The sequence below is a fragment of the Trachurus japonicus genome, chromosome 5, assembly GCF_045865225.1.
Source record: "Trachurus japonicus isolate A0001 chromosome 5, Traja_1.0".
NCBI lineage: Eukaryota > Metazoa > Chordata > Actinopteri > Carangiformes > Carangidae > Trachurus > Trachurus japonicus.
Genome location: NC_140911.1, coordinates 21,617,713 through 21,642,324, shown reverse-complemented (window position 1 = coordinate 21,642,324; position 24,612 = coordinate 21,617,713). Strand labels below are relative to the sequence as shown.

At 41.3% G+C, this 24,612-nt stretch overlaps 1 protein-coding gene across 1 annotated transcript in view; it reads left to right on the top strand.

The window, feature by feature from the left end:
• The window catches only part of mmp24 (matrix metallopeptidase 24), a 70,918-nt gene that overhangs the window by 6,873 nt on the left and 39,433 nt on the right, over window positions 1–24,612 (top strand). The window contains exon 2 of the mRNA XM_085776759.1: window positions 24,004–24,152. Within this exon, the coding sequence (XP_085632885.1) occupies window positions 24,004–24,152 (149 nt within the window). The remainder of the gene's footprint in view (window positions 1–24,003; window positions 24,153–24,612) is intronic.

Here is a 24,612-nt window from a genome sequence, read left to right as displayed (position 1 = left end):
TGACGATGACACACAGCCCAGCCAATGAAGGATTTATGGGGCCGATTCCAATATATGAGAGTAAAAAAATCTGATAACGATTGATCACCTGATATTCCCCATGTTTATGTTAACTTTTTTTTGTTTTTTATATATGATTCAAACACTTGTGATAAATATGTCATGTCTAACTGTTAAACAATGAATATTTTTTATTATTCAATAAGGTCTCAGTGCAGCACTGCAGTAAACTCCTGGAAAATATAGATAAGATAAATGGAAATAACTAGAAAAATTACACAGGTCAGACTTTCTTTTCACAAGTCCCCTTCAGTCCTGCAGTATTGTGTTAAGGAAATGAGAGAACCACACAGTGACAGCACTAACATTATTTTTCTCTGATGGATCAACCAATGCAAGGATATGATTTCTAAATTCAACACAGACAGTTTGCAGTTCACCTGCAAAGATTTAGGGCAAAGCTTATGATGAATGATACTGTAAGTCTGAGAAACACTCAAATCAGACACATGCAGCAGACTTACACTCAGTTCTGACTTTATTTTGAATTTGCTGAGGCTGTTTAAGGAGTCTCTGCTCCTCACTGTCAACACACTCCAGTCCTCTGAAAGGCTTCATCCCTTTGGAGGCCACATGTGTTGCACAGGTAACAGGCAACACTTGTTCTGTAACGCTCCCATATACAGCCAAAGGAAACACTGACAGATCTAACTGTACTGAGACTGACTGACAGCTGCACTCGACACTTTATCTGTGCCAACTGAGAAGTTTTTCTGTGTTAGTGGCACAAGGTTTCCTTTTCCCTGTTACTGTGTTTAGTTCTTCTGCTCATGCCTCACAGTCTATTTTCAAATGAACCGAACACCCCCCCACACACACACACACACACACCGAATCGCAAACCAAACTGGTAAGATTTTTCTTTCACTTGAACCTCTCTCCCCCCACTTAAAAAAACAAACTAATTTTTTTTTTAAAAAGAACAAATTGTTTGGCATTTACTGTGATCCGGGGGCACGGAGTAAAAAAAAAGGAAAAAAGCCAATTTAATAATGTCACTGTGGCTTTAAACCGAGAGAGCAAAGGGCTGTTGAAGACACACTCCTGAGTATTACGTCTGTATCTGATATAATAGAAAAACTGAGATATGGATTTAGTGGGATTTCACTCTAGGCCTGTGTACGTGTGTGTGTGCGTATGTGCGCGCCCACCATCATCAAGTTCTTCTGAAAAGACTGTTTCTGCTTGTTCAGTTTTACTCTCTCTGAGCGTTAAAAAACCTCCCGGAAACGGCTGCATGTACCTGCAGGATGATGATGATGATGGTGGTGATTGTGGAGCTGCGGAAAATAACAGCAACCACAGTGATTGTAGAGAAGTTGAAGCTGAGGGAAATGACTGTACAACAACACTGCTGAAGACGCACACAGTGGCAGACTTGACAACAGTAAAAATAGGGTCATAGGGAGACGGATGAGTACTCACCGTCAACACAATTATTCACTTTATCTTTGAATTTATGACTGAAACTGTTAATTGTGCGGAGTCCATACGGTCGCTCGCTACTGATTTAATGTTTGACAACAAAGTAATTGAGCTGCCTTTTATTGTAGTCAATAAATGCATTTGAAAGTGCACTTGCTTTCTAATTTATTTACATAAGTGTGAATGTATTAGACAGTAATGTTCTCCCACTCTAAACACAAACTTAACATCGGCTCCACTTGAGTTCCCAGTCAGGCACAGACCTCCCATATTTCTGTTTTTATGGTAAAACAAATCTATTTTTATTTTGGGTGTAAATTACCAGAGGCCCCACGATATAATATTATTCTAATCCTTATGTCACATACACTATTATTGTGATTGCAAACCTCTTTTTTTTAATTTACTTTTTTATTGACATTCTGCAATAAATGTGCACCCATTTCAATTATTAGTCATAGAGTATCAGCGTGAATGTCCTTTTTCTAGGACTAAAAGAACATAAATAAAGAAAAACATGATTGCTTGAAATGGCCATCCCCCCTGTAGGTGATGAACATGATGGTGATGGACACGGGCCGTGAAGCTGAGGGGGTTTTATACGATGAAAGTGTTTCCAAATCTCTCTGGGCTTTTTTTGTCTGCTTTTCTTCCTCTCTCCCAAGAGGAGAAGAGCTGGGGGAGGGGGGGGCACTGGTCCCTGGAGTGTTGTAAACACTACATTACACCTGAGAAATGGGCTAAACGAGGCTGCAGTGCTGCACTAATCACAGCCGTGTGTGTGTGTGTGTGTGCGTGTGTGGGCGAGTGTGTGAATTCACGGCTGTTACTAGTCGTCTTAAGCTTTGTCCTGATTTGCCGTTCACACATGGAGCGTGTGCTTGATACTCAACATCTATTTTCACCATCAGCAGCCGCTCTGAACATTTTAGCTTATTGATCAACAGCCTCGTCCTTTCTTTCTTTCTCTCTCTCTTTCTTTCTCTCTTTCTCTCTCTCTCACTCCCTCTCTGTCTCCAGTTTATTTCACTGCCTCTTCTCCAGCCATTGTCTTTGTCATCCGCCCACGCGCACTTTACCGCACACTCGGTGCAGCTGTAAATAAGAGGAGTTGTCACTGTGTGTTTGATGAGGCCGTTGTGCTGTGTGTGTGTGTGTGTGTGTGTGTGTGTGCACACGGCGAGCTGAGGACAAACTACACCGGAAACTGGTTTGAAGTGCTGAGATGCGGTGCACCGTTCAGCTCAGCCGAACTCCACGGCCTCGCTTTTTAAATAATTTACATGCTTTTTAAAAACACTATGATATAAATTCATAATATGCATCACTGCCTGATGGTCCCTTTTATTCTGGCCACTGAGTCCATGCACGGTACAGGTCTGGTGCAGATGTAAATAATCTGTGTTCCGTCTTTATTTTTATTCTATTTTGTGTATAGAAAGTGAGTTAAATTCTTCAGCAGTTTACACAAGTTAACACAAACTGAAAAAATGACTTGGCAGCCGATTATGTACTCTGGTCCTTTCTAGTCATTTCAATGTCTGTTTTTATGAAACGATTCATTACCTATTAATTAGCGCATCTTTTCCAGGCTGTGAAAGTCTTAAAAAGTTGTGACACGGATAATATAACTGCTAATAAGTCTTTCACAACAGGAAACCAGTTACACATGTTTTTCGCATTGTACTGAGCGATCGTCCAACTGTTGGGAATTCGTCTGCAGTTAAAAGTTGTTGTTAGTTATTTATAGAGTTTGCAGTTGTAAATATTTCACATAGATGTTGTGGTCACAGATACATCAGTAAAACGGCATGTCTTATAGTGTATTATAAACGTTATATTAGTGTTGCCTCTAAACAGCCTGTTGGAGAAATGACATGTTCTGCTATTTGCCAATGACAGAGGTCAAATGGGCAATTTGAGGAGAGTCCCTTGTGAGTGGAGGATGGACACCAGCCAAACAACCCAAAAACTAATTAGCCTACCTGTAACTGCTTAATAAATAAAGCAACAATAAAAGTTTAGCCCACATAAAACCATTATTCACAACTTGTTGTAAAACTGTAGATGTTTGTACTATTTAATCCGTTCATTTTATTCTCTTTAAAAAGATCGGAGAACTTAAACAGTCGCTTGTTTCATTTTTCCTAATAAATCAGTGTCAGTCTGGGACCCATCAACTGAACTCGTTTCCCACCCGTTTCCCTTATCAGTGTTGTTGCAGGTTCGGTGTTGGGTCACCTACCTGATACGAGGTGACATAGGTTTGTTAGTTTTAGTTTTGTCTAAAAGAAAAAAAGTGTACATACAGTATGTAGGAAAGTGTGTTTGCACTGAATGAATTCATACTAATACGTAGTTTCTTTTCTTCAGTCTTTAATTTTGTGATATGATGAGCAGCACAGAAAAAATGTTTCAAAAGATCCACAGGGCAGCAGATCTGCAGACGTCTCCAGGGCTCTGTGTTTTTCTCTGCTCGTGCATCCTTCTTACCTTTTTCACCCCTGACCAGTTTACATACCTGAGCAGCGATGCTGAAACTCTTGTCATGGCTGGGAGGTAAAGAGCTGTTCAGTTTGTCAACATGTCCGTACAAGTCTTGTTTTGACAGAACCCAAACTTATCAAGAAAATACTTATTTTAATGATCGATTACCAAACAGTTCCCATGTGTCGGTCAATTTCATCCACTTCATTTCATGTGACATACTCACAAACAGTGAGGCCTTCAATGTGCAGGAGATATCATGGTTATGGGATTTTTCGACAGCGTGCACACGGCATCGTGGGTCAGTGCAGCCTGTGGAGCAGTAGGTTGTCGTCGTAGTTGTAGATGAGAGTCCAGCAGAGCAGCGGAGCCTCATGACACGAGACACTGAGCAGGACGGAAATTCAAGTGCAGCTTTAATTAAAGATGGACGCGGGGCTGGGCCGTGTCTGCTGCGAGGAAGAGCGCCCTGCATCCTCTGTGAGCTGAAGCACAGAGACTCGGAGTCTGGATTAGGTTTCATCGCTGTGGCGGCACAGGAAGGGGAAACAATTTCACACCAAGATGTAAATTTAATTACACTATGAGCCTGCAGCTAGAACAGATCATCCTGGTGTAGCACCACAATGTTCATCACTGATCATATGGTAATTAAATTGTTTGTCATTGATTTTTTTTTTAAACCCACATAAGAAATCTTGCCTCAGGACTTTTATAATTAAAAGTTGTGTTGAAGGACGACACAAAAGTCAGAGGTTCTGGCTTCAAGAGCATGAAGAATATTGGAGACGGTCCAACGTCAGCTTTTCTGTGAGGAGTTTCCTCCTGCAGGAGCTCCAGCTTCCTTCTACTGTCCAAACACCTGCAATGAATGGAAGGAATCAAAACAGGTTTATTGTAAAGAGAGAGATGGTCTGATACTATTTTTTCCCTTCTGATACCGAAACTTTCCTGTGGGTACAGTACCAGTGTGTTAATTAGAAAAAGTCATGAACATATATGCTACTGCTACGCTATAGTTGTGGCATGATTTTTGTTGTTGTAAGGCCTGGTCCAAGTTAAACCCTTTGTAAAACATGACTAGATACAGCAAAAGAAGGCCATTTAACTTTTATTGTATAGTCTGAAATTCAGAAACAACTGAAACAGAACAAATATAAATAACAATTTGTGTGGTTAGATGATGCTGAGAAGCTAAAACATCTTTTTCATTCAAATATATTTGCATTTTCTTTATTTCTTGAAAAGGCTTGGGCAATGAGACGAAGAGCGATATATAGTTGAATACTGAAAGTAATCTTAAATTGTTTATTTATGTCACACCTGTGTGGCAGGTAACACCAACAGGAAGGACTGTCTAGTCTGTTTTTTTTGTATTTGTCATTAAATGTGTCTTGTAATCTCATATGGGATGGGCCACAGTGGTGGCATGACACGAAAATAAAAAATTCATTCATTCATTCATTCATTCATTCAACAATTTATTTAAAAACTGCTCAAGTGCAGCCACATGAGTGTTTTCACACATACCGGTACTGGTGATAATACGTTCACTGACAAACTTTGAACTGTAAATATGCTTATCTTTGTTATTTTAGAAGATATGAGGGAAACACACACAAATGGAGTATCGATGGTTACTATCTGAATATTTCAGACAGATGAAAACGTACAATGGCAGCAGCAGTCTGATTCAACGGCCACGGCCTGGCTTACCCCCATTTTTTTTCTTTTACGGCCTTCTCCTCTGCTCCATTCATCTGTCAACTCCTCCATCGATCTGTTGGATGGTTTGTTTATGCATCTGTCCGTCACTGTGCTCAGAGCCTGCACTGAAAAGTTTTACCTTGAAGCGACGCTGTAACGATCCAGCAGTTGTCGTGGGCACAGTGCCATCCTTGTTCTGCTGTGACTGTGTGTGTTCAACGGAGGACACCTGTCAATCCGGCGCTGTCGGTGCTGCGACAGCATCTGGTGTGAACTCATTTACATAAATGTTTTTTTTTATTCTATATTTCACTTCATGACAGTGTTTTCTGCTTCAGTCTTTCAGGACATGGTTTCACTCATGTTCATTTGTTGTAGCCCAGGAACTATTCAGATGCAAATTAATAACACAACAACAAAGGGAGAGAAACAACAGCTGTCAGTTGCTCGGAGACGAACAGAGTGACTGACAAGTGCTCAGCAGTGAAAGTAAAAGTGCAGACAGTAGTTTGAGGTCATTGTCAATCTGTGAATGAAAAACAAAATGAATATCAGAGCTGAGAGCTTTTCAAGAAAAAGGTTTTGCCAGAATGAAACTGGGTGAAAATCACTTTAACAATAAAGTAATAATAAATAACAAGCTGCTATACACATAATAATGATAATACAGCTGACACAGAACAGTTCTAACCACTGTGGTGTGTGCGCACTAGTCCTGCACGTATGACCAAGATATGCGATCATAATGCAATTACAGTATGATGTTCCCTGTGATAAGTAAGCAAATATTTAAGTGTGCATAATATTAACCATACAGTTCCTGAGTCGTTCTGCTTTAATAAGTAAGTACCCTGCTAATAGATACCCTGGAACACTGAATAGAATAATAGAAAAAAGATTTTCAGCATACTTTTATTGAACAAACCGAACATGAATAATCAATCAGTTAAACAGAATTTTAATTTAACCCTCCCCTGCCTCCGGTCCTACTCATCACATTTCAGGCAACCTTTTGCAATGTGATTATCGCGCATGTTATATCGCAACAACAATGAAAATATGATTCATCGCTCAGCCCTATGTGTGCACTGATCACAACTCCCCGGGAGTGTGGCGACAGAAGGCTGCAGGTGCTGAGTAGGAGGCGGAGACTCGTCATGTTCAGACGCCGATGAGGTTTTTATTTGAACTGAATCTAATGACTTGACAGAAGTATATGAACTGACAAACACCTGAAGGGGTTTTGGAATTATTGAGGACACACCGAAGGTGACAACTTCCTGCTGTTGTCTCTGCTTTGATTTACAGCCTGAATGATTGAACCATGCCGTTGTTCAGTGCAGGCTCTAGTATTTCAAATATTCAGCATAAACAGTCTACATGAAATATCTATTGCAGGGTACTGTAGTTTATTCAACCTGGTTTGCAATGGAAGATATAACATTATCAATATCTGAATAATGATGGATGATGTCACAGCACCTTGAATGTGAAACCGTGAAACAAAGCATTTTCTTATTTTTTATTTTTTATTAAATCCAGATGGCCTCTTGTGGATGGAACCAAGATGACACTATCGTCCATGTTGGTCTACAAAATATCTTCTTTCTCCTCATTTTGTGACACACTTGAACGCAGCCTGTAACATTATCTCAGCCAGTGTCGGTCCTGGGTATTTGTTTACAGAGAGCAGCGCTGTGGAACAGCTTCACTAGATATGTGGTCCTGTAAAAAATCAGAAGATTATTGAGTCTTAAATTCAACTTCTTTAGTGAGATTTTCACTCTCAACCGTCTCAGCTGCCATCATAAACGAGGGCGGGGATACGATTACCCAATCACATGTTTTACTTTGCCTCTGATTATCAGAAAATGACCCTAACGAGGAAACAGTGAGCTCTCTATTCTTCTGTGGTGCTCCCCCGACAACCCGCTTTCCAATACAGTACAGGCTATTACACATTACAATTGATTGTTGTGTGTGTGTGTGTGTCGGCCAGTGGCCTTGCATCATCTATATCCTGGCACTCATTGATCGTTGTGTCTTCCAGAATGTGGCTGCAGATCTGTGGGGTGTGTTGTTGGTGTTGTTGTTGTTGTTGGTGTGTGTGTGTGTGTGTGTGTGTGTGTGTGTGTAGGAGAGAGAGAGAGAGATGTGTGGACTGATATATGATACCTCAGACATGAGGTCATCGCTCAGTCTCCCATCAGTCCCACCTGGGCATTCTTCTTCTAAAGGGTTTCACATTACATAACCCATGGAGGAGTGTGTGCATGCGTGTGTTTGTACCATTTGACATATACACATCTACCCGCACACACTCTGAGGGGGGTGGATTTTTTTTTAACTCTACCGTTTTACTGTTATTAGGTTTAGAATTCTTGCCAAAAGGGCACGGAAACGTTGGGTGACAGGTCCGAGCAGCTCCGTGGACAGCTGCTTCGAGGCCAGTGGGCGGGTTCTCGGCTGGTAAATCCAACATGGCGCTCTTCAGGCCGCCATATTTGAGTCACAAAAACGACTCCCCAAAACCAGTGGGTGACGTCATGGATGCTACGTCCATATTTTTTACAGTCTATGGATGCAACGCAGTCCCGCGAAGGAAGGTGAGACAACAAATGTAACCTACACTGACCATAGATGTGCATCACCTGTAACAACGGCGCTGCTAAAAAAAATAAAAAAAAGACGGCTCTGGTTCTTTTACCTATCAACTTTCCATTCAGCTCATCAATAGATCATTCATTTATATTTACCTTAAGTCCAGTAACCATGGCAACAAACACGTTTTTTTTAATCAATTCGATTTTTTTTTCTTGACAAAATGTGTGAAATTTCACATTATCCAATACCCAATGTAAAGTCGCAATTATACTGAACAAGAAACTGATGATCAGAAGAGGTTAATTACTGATGGTCAATCAAAGACACTTCTCTCCTTCAGACTGTGAAACTCTGTCAGACATGGGGGACAGACTCTTGGGCAGCTCTGTAATCAGCTAAAAACACAGATGTTATTTTTGGGACCTGAAAAATTTGACATTTTTGAGAGGGACGATTTTCACCCGGCGGCGACACTCTGCCATTTGGCGGATGCTTTTATCTTAAGTGCCTCACAGCATCAGGGCTGCATACATTTGAAGCTTGGATTGCCCCAGTGGGATTTGAACCTTCAACCTCTGCTGCATTAGTGCTTCATTCTGTCTGTTACCGCAGATCACAGTCGACGTTCAGTCCCTGCTCCTGTTCTGCTCGGAGGTCTTTGTCTAAACTGAAATATCCGCAGCTCAGTGCTCAGTGAGTGTGTGGAGCTGTTTACCAGACACAATAAAATTAAGTAGCTAGAGAATCAAAAAATACATTAAAGTCACTTACCAAACAGAAAATGAGCTACTCTGCTTTGTGTTTCATGTTCATTTTGTTACCAACTGAGAGAAATATCCTGCTTTTCGCTACTATTTGAAAACAGCAAACACTCAGAAACAGAATCAGCTTCAGATGTGACCTTAATGTGTATATCCACCAGCACAGTGGATGGTACAGCATTGACATAGATAGATAGATAGATAGATAGATAGATAGATAGATAGATAGATAGATAGATAGATAGATAGATAGATAGATAGATTCGGTAACATGTTTTTTTTCCCCAAACTCTAATAAAAGCTAAATGTGCTAAATCGCGCTAATGTGGTCTGTTGGCGTCAACTTAAACAATATTTTGTCGTTTGCCTCCGTATCGTGCATATGATTAACCGTTTAACCGATAATAAGCACTTTAAACGATTGCTATCTATTAATTTTTTATTTGTTAGCTCCTTACGTCGTCAACTCATGGGGGCGTGTCGACACCTGCAGACTTCCACGTGCCTTCAGTCATATTTCGCAGCAAAAAGTTACACTGGAGGACTGACAGTATGTACCAGACGCAACGCAGTCCTGTAATGTGCTAAATCGCGCTAATAACTAATTAATTTTCCCGCGATCGCAATCAGCGACCGCTCGTGCTACCGCCTGTTTATTTTCCTTTTTTTCCGCTTCTGTGTGTGAGCTGCACTTTCATTTGCAGCAGTGTGATAGGAGGTGAGTCACTGTGGCTGTGGAGGCTCAACAGTGATTGATTGGACATCAACACACACACAGCAGTCTGTAAAGCAGTAAGCACTGATGCGGTCCAAGGGCGTATTGTACCCTGCAGGGCGTACCGAACGGTTCGGTATTTTATCTATTTTAGATAAAGTACCTTTGCATGCCTAGAATCTTGTGAGTCGACTCTGACTCTCCAACTCTCTCACACTTGTTGCCATCTCTGTGGCTGAGGATGACTTCCTCCTCTCCTCATCCCACCTGCTGAGATCAGGTGAGGTCAGGTCTTTACTGTCTCTCCAGACCTCAGACTCTGTTCCCGGCTGTGTCATCTTCACCTCTTTGCACAGTTTCCCGCTCTGGTTTCTTTACCTCGTTCCAGTAAAAACTCCTCACCTGGCTTCACCTACGCTGCTGTGTTTCTCCGTCTTGAGTTTCTCTGAACGTGACAGAGAGAAACAATCACAGACCGTGAGGAGGTGTGTGAGGGAAAGCTTCTCTGAGCGTTTGTGACAGATGAGTCCCTGATGGTGAGGAGCTGCTGCCGTGTCGCCGCGGAGACAAAGACGGTTGTAGATGGATGAAGATGGAAGGTGTGTGTTTGTTGTAGTGATAAACCGAATCCTAGAAAAAGAGGTTTGTGTACTTCCAGGAGCTGTCACATCTATACACAGTCTGTGGTTTGTTCATGATAAATATAGTTCTTGTGCTTTTCATAATAATACTGTAGAGAAAATCTGAAGAAACTTTATTTATTCAGCACCAAATCACAACAGAGGACAGTAGCATTTCTCATGTAAACAGATCCAAACAGGTGCAAAAGGTGAACGTTTGTTTGTCTGAGATTTATGTACTGTATGATGTAGTTCGGCTGGCAACAACAAAAAAGTTGGTCTTAACACAAGATCATTTTGTTTTAAAAGATATACGATCATTATATTTACTGTAGAATATAATTCTTCTTCATTGCGCATCCAAATTGTACAATGAAATTGCATCCTGTTGCCGTTAATTTCTCTATAACAACTGCAACTATCCCTTGCATAATAAACATGTGTTTTGAGTGTCCTGAAACGTCTGCCTGAGGGCAGAGTGTCCAGGGTGGGACAGGTCTTTTAATATACACTGGGCTCTGTTTAGGCAGTGGGAAATGTAGGGGATTGGGCACCCGATGACTCTCTGGGCGGTGGTGATGACTCTGTGGAGCGCCTTCCTCTCTGCTGCTGTGCAGCTGGAAAACCACACAGAGATGCAGTGTGTCTGTAGTTGGGTTTCCATCCACCTTTTCTTATGCGCATTTTGTGAAAATGCGCATAAATACTTGAATGGAAACGCCAGAAATTCGAATAAAGGCAGTAAATGCGCATAAAAGTTTATACGCTTGGAGGGGGTGGATTTGTCAGCGTATCGAATAAAGGAAATGCGAGTTTTTGTGATGGAAACAGATTATGCGAATTGAGGCAGAGTTTGTGGGTGAAGCTGCTGGACTTCACCCAGCGACGCCCCGGTCTCCCAGCTCTCCTCTCTGCATTGCAACACAAACGCGCTCCGTAACCCATAATCTTTTGTTTATGGTTAAGACTACACAAACACACGCCGTAACATCGTTATGTAACTTATTGATTTTTCACCGGCTTCGTATGTAAACAGATGCACATGGAGGAGAGGAGCATAACCAAAACAGCGGAAAAGCGAGCAGACTGTCACAGTTCCCTACTGTCTTTCTGTGTAAATATCTCATGTTACAACATGAAAACCTGCAGCTTATATTCAAGTGCGGCCTATATATGTATTTTCTTTTAAAATGAAGCTGGTGCGGCTTATACAGGTGCGTCTATAGTCCGGAAAGTACGTAAATTGTCCATGATGTTGAGTGTCAGCTGAGTGTCAACTGTTGGATACATTCACGCTCTCTTATGACGTAATCTCACGGTGCACTCCTCCTAATCGCAAAACACTAATGAATGGAAACGGGCATAAATTCGCTTTGCTTTTTGCGCATTTTCACAAAATCCGCTTTTAAATTCGATACGACTTGGATGGAAACCCAGCTAGTGTGCGCTCTATGGAGCAGCAGTAGAAGGACACAAGCAGTTGTTGAGTGAGGTGACTCTTCCTGAGGAACCTCAAGATGTAAAGTTTGTTCTGCCGTCATCACGTGAGTGGTGTTCAGGCAGGATTAGACTACACGATTTCAGGACGATTTCCACACAATGTTGTCGTGGTCGACACATCTCCAGCGTCGGGAACAAAAAAAGAGACTTGTAGTGTAACATAACTGACTAACAGCTGTACGGCGCTTTATGACGCCCCGACAGAAAGTCTAGCATGTTAGAATTTTTTTGCATTTCCTCGCCTAGTCTGACATCTCCTGCGACGTGAACCTCGATGTTGACCAATAGGACGACAGAGCGCTCTGACGCATTGTTTACACACAGTGAACATGTGCTTGATGTATACAAGTTAATGGTTTTGAGGTGTACACCTTCGTTAATGTACCTCATGTTCTCTGTGAAGAATGAACAGTCATACTGTCCTCTTCATTAGACCCAGGAACGGCTCCACGATCGTTTTTTCTTCTTTTTCTTTTTCGTGTCTGAGCTAAAGACCGCTCTCATCGCTCCAGGTCAGGTCCTCCTCAGTGCCCCCCTCCCCCAGGAACCAGAAGTCTGGGATCCTCTCCACACCTGAGAGCTATGATCAGCTCCTTGGTCTTGGTGGTGTTGAGGATCAGGTTGTTGTCTCTACATCATCCAGACAGTCGCTCCACCTCATCCCAATTAGATGACTCTTCCCCTCCAGACATTGAACGCAGGGGGTGTCGTGTGGAAAATGACTGTTTTTATAATCACATTGGACCCTAGGGCCAGGATGTACCTCGCCCCCTTGCCCTTGATTGGCTCCACCCCCTTGTAACCCTGCACAGATGATGTGTACAGCTAATGGTTAGATCTTTTTACTAAAGTTTGCAAATGATTTGTCAGTTGATTTATTTGTAACATCTTCACGACTGGTTCAAACATTACATCATATCATATCAGGAGTCCAACAGTAACTTCAGCCTATTTGTAGAAAGAGAGGTACATTTCGGGGTGAATGATGTGCACACTGCACAGTCAAACTATCTGAAGAGACTTGAGCTGAGTTGAGGACAGTGAACGGTAGCTGTAGCTGTTGCTGCTGAAGCTCATGTGTCTCAGTGTTTGTTTCATCGACTGTGCGGCTGCAGAGGAGAGAAAACCCAGAATTCCTACCAGCTTATAAATTGAATCACGTCAGACGTCGTCTGCGCTTCGTCTCTTCCTGCTGCGTCTAATCGGGTTGACGAGACAGAGTGCAAAAATGATGGGAATAAATTTCATTACCAAACATCTCTGAATCTGCCTCTTCAGCCCCCTGATGATGGAGCCCCCCACCCCTCTCCTCTAAGAAAACGATGCTAAGTCCTTTTCCGCTCTCAGTATTAATATAAAAGCACGTCTGCAGACATAAGCTCTCTGGGTACCACGGCAAACGCTGATTTCATTCATTAATCACTCGCTGGTCGACGCTGCCATCACTGTTGACTTTCAATTTCTTCTGTGCAGTCGTATTAATGTAGGTGATGCTTGCAGGAGCAGGGAGAAGCGAGAAGGAGGTAGAGGTGGAGGTGAGTACACAGTCTAGACTGATTCACTTCCTGCTCCGTTCCTGCTCATGGAGAAAACCCTCCATGTCCTAAACATGCAGACAAAGTTCCTTTTCTAGCTAGAAAGCTGCTCTGCCACTCTCACAGGTACAATATGTGCATTTATTTGTCTTTTTGCTTCAATGACTTTGCTGATCAACAAAACACAGGATGATCTTTGTGCATATGACGTCATGACTCTTTCACGACCATTGACGAGTAAACTCGTCACAGCGTGCCGAACGTTCAGAACCATTGACGAGTTAACTCGTCAAAACCGTTTTTTTTTTTTATTATGATAATAGACACTCTCAGGTACCCTGTGTGTGAATATGGTAGTCCTCTGATATGTAAAACTGTTTTAAACTACAATCAAAACATAGCCTAATGTTGAAAGTCACTCTTCAACCATGTGAAAACCATTTGTTTCTAGGTGATGTACAGAGTTCGCTTCGACGTGAGAAAAAAGGTAAACAAATAGCCCGGAGCGGATGTGCTGAGCAATTAGTGTGGTCGCGAAAGAGTTAAAGGGACAACGAGGAGTTTGTATTGGGTTATAAAAAAGTCTCATATTAATGTGGATAAATCTACGTTACCCACACTTGTTAATGGGTCTATTTTTAATAAATATATAGTTTTGTCTTTATCGTTATTTTGTTATTATTTAGTGGTCGGCTTGCCCAGCATTTCCTACTTTCGGTTTTGCATACGCTGCCCGGCGGGTCATGGGAATAACGCAGCTGAATCGCCGTTTATGATCGGAACTACGACGGTATCTGATCGTCTTTGAACCCTGACTTTTATTCTTGATCAATTAAAACATTATTGGCAAATGTTTTCTCTTTCGTCCATCTTGCGCCGGTCCAAGAATTTCACAGTGCGCGCGGAGGCTCATGGATAAACTCCTCGTTGTCCCTTTAATTTACATCAAACATCCCCATAGTTTAATGAAGTTGTTCAAATGAGCCCTACTACCAAATGCGGCAGTACAATGTTTCTTATGCAGCAGTAAAACTGAATAGAAACAGGCCGTACTTTTACTTTTGACACTCTGGGTCTGTTTTGCTGATACTTACTTTTAATTTCTGTTTTATTTTCGATCAGTGTTGCTGCTTGTTCCGAAAACTTCCTCCGGTGCTGCTTTTTGATTAGCAAGCAAAATGTGTGTGTGTGTGTGTGTGTGTGTGTGTGTGTGTGTGTGTGTGTATGAGTGTACGTGTGTACCACTGAGGTTTAAAAATTGTCAAGTACAGTGTTAACCGTTTCCCTCCACCTGCACCTAAAGAAGTGAGTACGTTGGATGAAGTGGAACATTTTTGTTTATTAAAGCAACTGAACTGAAGAAGCACAGTAGAAACGACTGTGAACAAACACCAATGTCGTACATGAAACGCGTGACTTAAATGTCACTTGTCACTTCCAAACATCACATCTGTACAGATTGTCAAAGAGGAGACGTAAACCTTCCTCACACTGACACATGGAACGAGCAAAAATGTCAGATTTACATTGAGTTTTTTGGAGACTCAACTCCAGCAGCTGTTTACCTCCTTGTGATCACCCTATAGCGTTGGACGGAAATGTTCAAACTTGATTTGTATAGAACCTGTTACAGGAAACGTAAAACAAAGAAATGACCTGTGTCACAAGAAAATGAACCTTCAAAATGTATGAAAAGCAAAATATCAGCTTTTGCAGGGGACTGGGCCCAAATGCAGGCTTGCAACAGCAGGCAGGTGAAAATAAAAGGGTTTATTTCACTCACAGAAAGCACACAGGAACACGGGAAGAACACAGGAAACACAGCGCCATCACAGGGAACTAATATAGACGATCCGACAAAGACATGAGGGGAAACAAGGAAAGGTGAGACACATTAGGTAATCAAACAGGTGGGAAACTTGAAAGGAAGACAGACTTTCAAAATAACACAGGAAGTGATAAGACAAAGACAGAAAACGGAACTGAAATCCTAACAACAGACAACATCAACTGACTAATCCTGACAAAAATTAGATGAAATAAAAACAAAATAGCAAATTATTGAAATAGAATAAGTCATTATAGATGCTGGTATTTAAAAGAAACTTCCTTAATTAGGTTGCTGTTGGGTAGATTTTTCTAGAAATTTGGTAACATTTCAGATCAGTTTTACCAAGCTTCCTTTGAGAGGACTTTGTCCGTCCTGCAGCTGCTCAACATTTCTCTGTCAGACGCCGACGTGATGGCTGCGAAAGACCAGACTTTCACTTTGGGGATCACCAGGGGAGTTTGATTATGTGTCTGTGATGTAGTGTAACATACAGCAGCAGACGCATCACTGAGAATAAAATAAAAACCCTCTAAAAAATGTATAGAGTTCAGCGGCACTCATGTAAAAGAGAGGGTAAAATGTTTATGAGCAGTGGTGCAGTAAAAAAAAAAAAGGCTCTCAGACTCTGAAGTGCACTTTTTCAGCCCTCATTTCCTTTTTTCTTTAATTGTTAATTATTTGTATTTTTAGCTGACCTCACATCTGACACAAATAATTAGTCTGTAAAAAAAACACAACAACTAATAATCCATAAGGCACTCTTAGTTTCTGTTTTGAGCCATTAGGTCTTGTATGATAACTAAATTAAATGTCTCTGGTCTTTATGAATAATAGTCAGACAACAAAGGGGCATCACATTGTTGAAGAGCATTTCACAGGCGAAACAATTCATTGGCTTATCAAGAAAATATCATGAACAAATCATCACTCATCTCTGGTGTTTTCTCTCAGTGACATCCATGAACACATTGCTGCACCTCCAGGTAGTTTTCATATCATAGGAAATATTCAGTTTGTTAAACAGCCACTTATTAGGCCATCGCCGCGGTCAGACGGGGAGGGAGGGGCGCTCCACGGCTGCACTCGTTGCACTCAGGCTGAGAGACGGTAAATAGTTTATTAGGAGTACGGGGGGGGTGAGGTCTATTTTTATCGCAGCAGACAGACGGAGATGCAGACGCACCACAAGCTGGTGGACAGGTTGATGCATCAGAGAGAGACAGACAGACAGAGAGAGGCCGACAGACAGACAGACAGGTGGACACAGATGCAAACAGACAGGGACGAAATTGAAGTTTCATGGTACAAACCTGAGAGCTGGTGGAGGGGACGTCCTCCGCCATGTTTTATGTTTGTTTTTAGGTTCTAAATGCTGTTAAACTTGAAGGATTTTAGGCTTCAGCTGATTTCAGTGAAATCGCACACACTGTTGTTTTTAAAGACACGTTGTACTTTTTGATATTTGACTGTGTGGAAATATTTCATGTTTTAAATCGGGTTTGGTGTTTCAGTCAGTTATCAGGGCTGTCAAAGCTGATGTGATAATAACACATTTTATGCAAACTCCTTTTAACCCCAGCATTTATTTTTTTATTTGATTATTTATTGACACCCAATTAACTCACCTCCTATTAAATTGACCTTTGACCCAATTCACAGCTTGAATCAGTTGGAAATGAATCAGTCTCAAACTAATACTCAGCTGGAGCCGTCATGTTGTTTGTTATTTGAGCTTTTTTTTTTTGCCAAATGCAGCGAGGCCTTTGAGGGTTTCTTGACCTTTCTGTCATTATTTTTGGTTCATGAATGTTACATTTGCATAGAAAAGCATATTTGTCTGAAATATGTCCCTTAAAGGTACAAATAAAAATGTGCAATTCATTCGTGATTAATCATGATTACCTCGCTGATGCCAACTATTTGGATTTAATGCTTAGCCATTTAATCTATGCATCATATTTTATAGCCTCTTCAAATGTTTTATTAGTAAAATCGTATTTGTTAATTAACTCATACAGCTCCAGGCGTAAAAAATATTTTTATTGAGCCAGAGTTAGTTGCATGGACCGTATTTGATGCTTCATTGCTCATTTTCGTAGTCAATAGGACTATAAATCTATATATCCCTACATTCATGAGCATAAAACTGGAGATATGAAAATATAAGGATTCAGTTTGAACAAAAACAAATTGGTATTTGAATAAGTAAATAGTAATTATACAGAATAAAGATATACAATTGTGTTTTATATATATATATATATATATATATATATATAGAAGTTCAGGAATCACATTTTTTTTAATCTTTTATCTCTTAAATTTCCTAAATCAAATCATATAATGAGCCATAAAACATGAAACAGCTTCATTCATACATGGGGGACAGGGGCCTATTTTAGATGATCCACCTCCAACAGTATCTCACTGTTTTAAAACCAAACTGCAGAGATGTTAGTGTCCAAATGTCAAAGTATTACCGTAGTAACAGTACATTCATGTTTAAATGACACGTGTAGCACCACAGGCTTCTCATATTTGTCAGCTCACGGGAGTCTGTTCACTCCCTCCTTCTCTCACCATGAGTAGATTCTTCGTTCCTCCATCATTCGCTCTGCATGAGGTCCTAATGGATTTTTATATAGAGAGAGAAACAACTTAAGCTGTGAGCTAAAGAAAAATGTCTCACTGATATCTTTACAAGAGAGCAAAATGTCTTTTGAGACAATGGGAACCAAATGTAGATTTAAAAAAAAACTATGATGCAAATGACATGACATGATGCTACATCAGGCTTTAGAGTTCTGGTTTGTGGAGCAGGACTTTCAGTCTACAAGTTTGTCTGTGTGAAGGTTTCAGGCATGTTTAGTTTCTCATCGATCAGGTGGCGTCTGATTGGTCAGCCATTCACTCTGAGTCATGAGAAACTTCAGAGTCAAGATGGACAAAGTTAATTCATTCTTAAGGACTTTGTTCAAATTAATTGATCAATAAACCTGTTCATGGATTTATTTTTGAAATTACACAAACCTGTTCATACTGTCCCTTTTGTTGACAGTTCTGTTTTTGACATGTCCAACACAGCCGAGCTCTGATTTCACATTTAGGCAGCTGAGCTACATCTTATTGGTCTTATTGGAAAGTCTAAAACTAAGTGATGAAGTTAATACTATCTATGGTCAGCTGACTGAGTGTTGAAGAGTGTGACAGAGCCAAGACTAAAAAGTGATAATATGAATCAATATTTAACCTGTTGATCCTGTTTAAGAAAACTGGGACATTTAAAAACAATGACGTAGACTCCCACAGTGTCTCCTGATTGGCTCATCAGCCTCGAAAACCAGTGGTGAAAGCAGCATGGTGAGGAAATCAATTTCAATTCAATTTCACAAGCTTTATTGGCATGACTGTCATTACAATATTGCCAAAGCATTACAAAAATGGTAAAATAACACATACAATATAAATAAATAAACAGATAATATAATAATACAGATGATACTAATGAACAAACAGTGTACGTAGATATCATTTAGCAGGTAAAACTCAACAGGAGCAGCAGCAGCTGCTCATTTAGAGGAGCTCATGTTGAGCAGCTCCTCTCTCTTTTTGTGACAGGCACAAACATATTTTGCTGCTTCTAGAGCAGTGGCTCTTTGTTCTCCTAACAAATGACAGAAGTTGTCCTGGTCTGAGAGTTGGGTGAAGTTGAAATCACTGTCATTGGGCTTGCCATTTTTGCTGCAGCTGTTGTGCAGATGAACTTGTCTTTGTTGCTCCTAATTTGTACTTCTGTTTTTTTTGTAACTTCTCAGAGGCAACAATCTACATCCTGTTTACACTGCCTTGCACATACTCATAGGGTTTGATCAGATATGCGTATTTCAGGTGTGTTAGAGATCACAGATCGTTTATATACGCTGTCTAAATGAAAACGTAGTCACTTGACACTGCAACGTGAGCTTTAATCACAATCACTTGAAGTGTTGTTTGGTTCTGTTTCCAGAACATGAGTCATTCTCAGTGTTGGAACCAACGCTGTCGTCCCTGGGAGGACGAACTCGCTTGTTGTGTCAGTTGATCCGATCGACAGGAAACCCGTCAGTTCAGAGTTCGACAGTTCAGACCTTCATCTCTCATCTTCCTCTCCTCTATCTATTCATGACATAATCTGAAAGTGAAAAGTGAGTCACCTCAGAGTGGAGGGAGTGGGTGCAGATAAGGCTACATCTTTCTGGGGTCATCATATTTTCAATTAACTGAGCAGAGGATGAGTAAGATAAACATGACTATTGACCCTTGAATAATCTTGATGCTCCAGGGCTCAAGAAACTAAAACAACACACAGTGTGTGGTGATATCAGACTCTTCTGTTTGCATGAAAGTTCATTTTGGTTGATTGAAAAGTCATTACAATATTTGAATTAAAATACATCTCTGCTTTTTACGTCTCCCTGTGATAATTATAGATGTGTAATTTGTGTTAATGTTGTGTTTGGAGAAGAGATTTGTTTTCAAACTCCCCAGAGGTCTCTTCATCTCCTCAGCCTCGGTGTGTTTTAAACCCTCAGACCCTCATTAGCATCAGATGTAGCAGGAGCAACAACAGGGTGGATCTTATACCAGCTAGGGCTGCAACTGTCCCAGTTGAGAAGATGCATTTCAAAAACCAATTGCATCACAGCGGTGCAACGACACTGACCCGTTTTAAATGTGTCTTTCTTTTCATTGGTAGCAAAGGATCCAGTGGGCGGGTCCTTGGTTTGCCCAACCTGCTAAAACCACCAACCACCAACGTTTTCCTGAGAAACAAAAACAAGTTATGTGTTGCTGAGGTTGCTAGGTGACGGGAGGCAGACTTTTTGTAGCGAAAATAGTCCAAGGCCCGGACGGTCTCATTTTAGTTTGGCCTCGACTTCCTGAAGGATGAGGAAACTGAACTGGGACACACCCCTCAACAACACGAAGACACAGTTTGGTCCTTTGTGTAAACATCATGTTTTCCTCTTAAAGCGAAGTTAAAGCGCCTCAATAAACCAGGTCTCTCTCTCGCTCTCACTCTCACTGAGAATTATGTGTGTCTCTAGTTTCTCTAAACTCCCACAACATTGAATGCATCACTGCCCGCGGCTGTAACGGCACTTTTGTCCTCGTCTATAACATGAGAATATTAATTAAACATGTTCACACACATGGGGGTTTTAATCTCACCAGTGATTTATGTCACTGCACTCATGTTGTATGTAACGTGTGTGTGTGTGTGTGTGTGTGTGTGTGTGTGTGTGTGTGTGTGTGTGTGTGTGTGTGTGTGTGTGTGTGTGTGTGTGTGTGTGTGTGTGTGTGTGTGTGTGTGATAATTGTTGTATAATAGCAGCTGGTGAATTTTTTAATTCAAACTGCTTCCTCTGAGCAAGCAGCAGCTGGTCCGCTCGTCAGCAGAGGACACACACACACACACACACACACACACACACACACACACACTTCTATAGTTGCAAGGACCCACACATTTGCACACAGTTCCACACAATAACTGTACAAACCACAGAACAGCGCTTACACACACCAACCCTCACGAAGACATACAAACATACTGACTAATGCAATATTGAGATCCTGAGAGACATCATTACCGAGCACTGTGTGTGTGTGTGTGTGTGTGTGTGTGTGTGTGGGCGTGTGTGCCTGTGTGTGTTAGAGCTCTAACAATAAACAGATCAGAGCTTCTGTCAGGTTGTTATGATCGATCAGTGTTGATCAGATTTGCAAACAACAGGAACAGTTTGGTGATGACAGACATGACATCAAGACTTAAAAAAACACACACAAACAACGCAACATTTACACATTAACAATGTCACTTTGTTGATGTGAAGTTAAGACATTTTTATAAACTGAACAGATCAAATTAAGTTCCTGTTACTTGACATTTGTGAAGCTGATTTCCTGATTCTTGCCTGAAGCTGAGTTTCCATTTATTTGTATTTTAGTATCTGGATGGAGAAGAATGAAATTACAGAAATCACATTGAGATGTTTTGTTGCTGCTGCTGTCGTCGCCACAGATTTATCGTGGAGGAGTTTTTAATTGGATTGTGAGCAGTGGCTTCCTCTCGGCCTGCCAGCATGTGGCTCGCCGTCTTAACATTCGCATTCAGGATTAAAAGCAGATTGAGATCGCAGCGAGATGAGTCGTCAAAACACGGGAGGTATACCGGCCGTCAAGCGCCTTGCAGCACAAACTGAAGAGAGGTGGTACAACTGACGGATTATTAACAATGACACACAGTCTTAAACATTCTGAAGAAGAAGTTAAAGTTGTCTCAGATTAACACCAGTCTGAACGTTAAGACACAGCTTTTGAGGGTAAACGGCTTAAAACTCAGTTTCCGGCTTCATATCATGAGATTCTCACAGGGACTCAACATCCCCTCCAAAACAAACAGAACCTTTTTAATGCTGTCTATCAAATGTGTTTCTTGTCATTCTTGTACTGAAATTAAAATATCAACTACGTCCAGAAACAGACTGATATCAAACAATATTTTTGTATTTTTTTCATCCAACATCAACATGTTGATCTTCAGCAGATCCACAACAGCTAAAACAGTGAAACGCATCAGTGCGATGAGGTCATTTTAAATCACAGTGGCCGCTGGTTGGTTTACTACTGACACTGACAACTGAGCCACCCAAGTGTCAGTAGGATCCTTTAGTAAATCCTCATTTGGACAAAAAGCTTTTTTAAAATGTTATTATCTCCATTTGGGTTTGTGTTGTAAAGCATTTTGGAACTTTCTTTTGAAATGGTTTGTATAAACAAAGTTATGATTTTATTTATTTTTCCCAAAACAGCTCAACATGGTTCATTTAAAACTGAAACAGTTTGTAAAAAGGAGTCAGTCGTTGGGTCACAAATGAGCCTCTGTTGCTCTGTTGCATTTTATTGTATCTTTCTTTGTTGTGTGTTTGTTTGTGTTTTGTGATTTAATTCCTCCCATAACAGTATTTTTCCCGGGGTAATTTACAGGGCAAACAGAGTACTGTACAAAACACCCACATCAAAAAAGGACACACACTAACACACTAATGCAAGACAAAGTGAGCACACTGAGGAAAAACTACAAAATGATTAAACGTCAGTACAACTAACATTTTTTTAAATCATTGATTATCTGATAAATGGACTAATTGTTGTATAGATTTTGTCAGCGCACTAAAATCTACACAAAAAGAGTTTACTGTAGGTTTCTTGATTGTTTTATCAGACAGAACATGAATTTGTTCACTATCCTGACTGAGAAGACAGTTTTAAGGTGGCGCAGCAGCTTTAAGGTGGTAAATGTTTCTCTCTCTGGTGGAAATGACGGAGCTGATCCCTCAGCAGCCGTAACCACCCTGCGTCCGTCATGGTCGTTAGGCAGACGTTGATATTGTGGCTGAGTGCCGGCTGCCGGGCCTGGGCCGGCTGTGAGAGGCTGGCACACACTTTGAAATATTAATGACCCACTGTGGAGAAGAGCTCAGCCTCGCCGCCGTTATCTCTCCCCACCCTCCTCTCATTTCCCTCTCAACCTTATCTCTCTCTCTCCTGCTCCTTCTCTCCTTCCACTCCTTCCTTTTTTCTTTTTTTTTATTACTTTTCTCACTTTTACTTTCCCCTCTTTCCTCCCCCCTCTGCCTCCTCTCCCTCCTTCACCCTCTCTCTCTCTCTCAGGAGGGCTGTGAGATTGTGTTATGTCATATTAAAGAGACAGCAGCTCAGCAAAGTGAAAAATACGACATAATAAGAATCGTCCGTGGAAACTTGTGGATTCGACATCGATTTTCGGATCAGTGTGAATCAAATTTTCTGTGATTCGGGAGGAACGGCTTCTCCTCTAACGCTTTCATCTCTCTCCTTCAGTTTCTCTGACATATCCGATGAATCTCTGCACGTCCGACTCTGTTTTTATCCTCTCTCACTTTGTCATCCCTCCCTTATTTCCCTCCTTTCTTTTGTTCTGCTTTGCCACATCAAAGGCAGATCGGATTGTCGTGGATCTGTTGTGTGAAGACTTAACTTTACTTAGACTGATACTGAAGAACATCTAAAAACATCTTCTTTCCTCTGAGCTTGCCACAGATTTCTGGACATTGTTAGTTATGACATTTACACAGATTCTGTCAATTAGTTTCTTTTTCTGGTTACTTTAAAAACTACCTCATTTATATTATGGAATGGATATTTGTTTGTTCTCCACACCCACATCATGGAGAAAGGAGGTGCTGTATCAGGATGTAGGGCAGGTTGTCCACTAATACTCAACGCAAGATCGCCCTCAGTGTATCACTGTGTGTTTATGGTCAGTTTAGTTGGTAATAAAAGATGAGCCCTTGTCACATCTCCAGTCAGCCGGTTGGAGGTCGACGTCTGAGCAGTGAAGACGACGTCGGGGTAAAAATAACCAAATGGGCCGATGTTCTCCTCTGAGCTGATCAGTGATCTGATGGCTCAGTCGTCTCCTCTCGTGGAGAGCGAGCCATTAGTCATTAGTGGAGACTGACGGCTGCTGCACCATCACACTAATGTGCACAAACATGTTTTCATCTTTAATATTTAACCAGAAGCTTCGACCAGCTCGTGTTTCCTCCAGCTGAACCCGTTCCCTCCGATCACTGTCGGCTCACAACACAAACCGTTCCACTGGTTAAACCTGGAATCAGAAGTGAAGGAGATATTTTGTAACTGATTATTTCTATTTCTCCCTTCCTCTCAGACGTGGCTGAAGAACTACGGCTACCTGCTGCCTCACGACCTGCGGACGTCAGACCTGCGGCAGGAGAAGGCCATGCAGTCGGCTGTGGCCGCCATGCAGCGCTTCTATGGGATCCCAGTGACCGGCATACTGGACGAGACCACGATAGAGTGAGTGGAGGGGCTGGGGGCGGGGCTGGGTAACACACTAAACACCATCAGCTATTAGGTTGATGTGATCAAATTAAAGCACAGCTTCCTGTTCATTTCTCCTTATTTCTCTACATCAACCTAAAGCTCAGACACTGCTCACACCTGCTGTTAACATCTGTCTGAGGTAGGCCTGTAACCATACACCAAAGTCATGATTCGATTCGTATCTCAATTTCTGACCCACGGTTCGATTCAATTCAAATTTTATTAAGGTTAAAAAAAGAAGAGATTTTGGTAGCAAAAACTGGATTATTTATTATAACAATATATAGCCTAACAATAACAATTATAACTTAGGGCTGCGGCCGCCCCCAAATAGTCGACCAAGCACTGGTCGACCAAGAAAACATTAGCTGACCAAAATCTCATTGGTCGATTGGTCGCAGGAAAAAAAAAAACAATATTTGGAGCCCTGTCT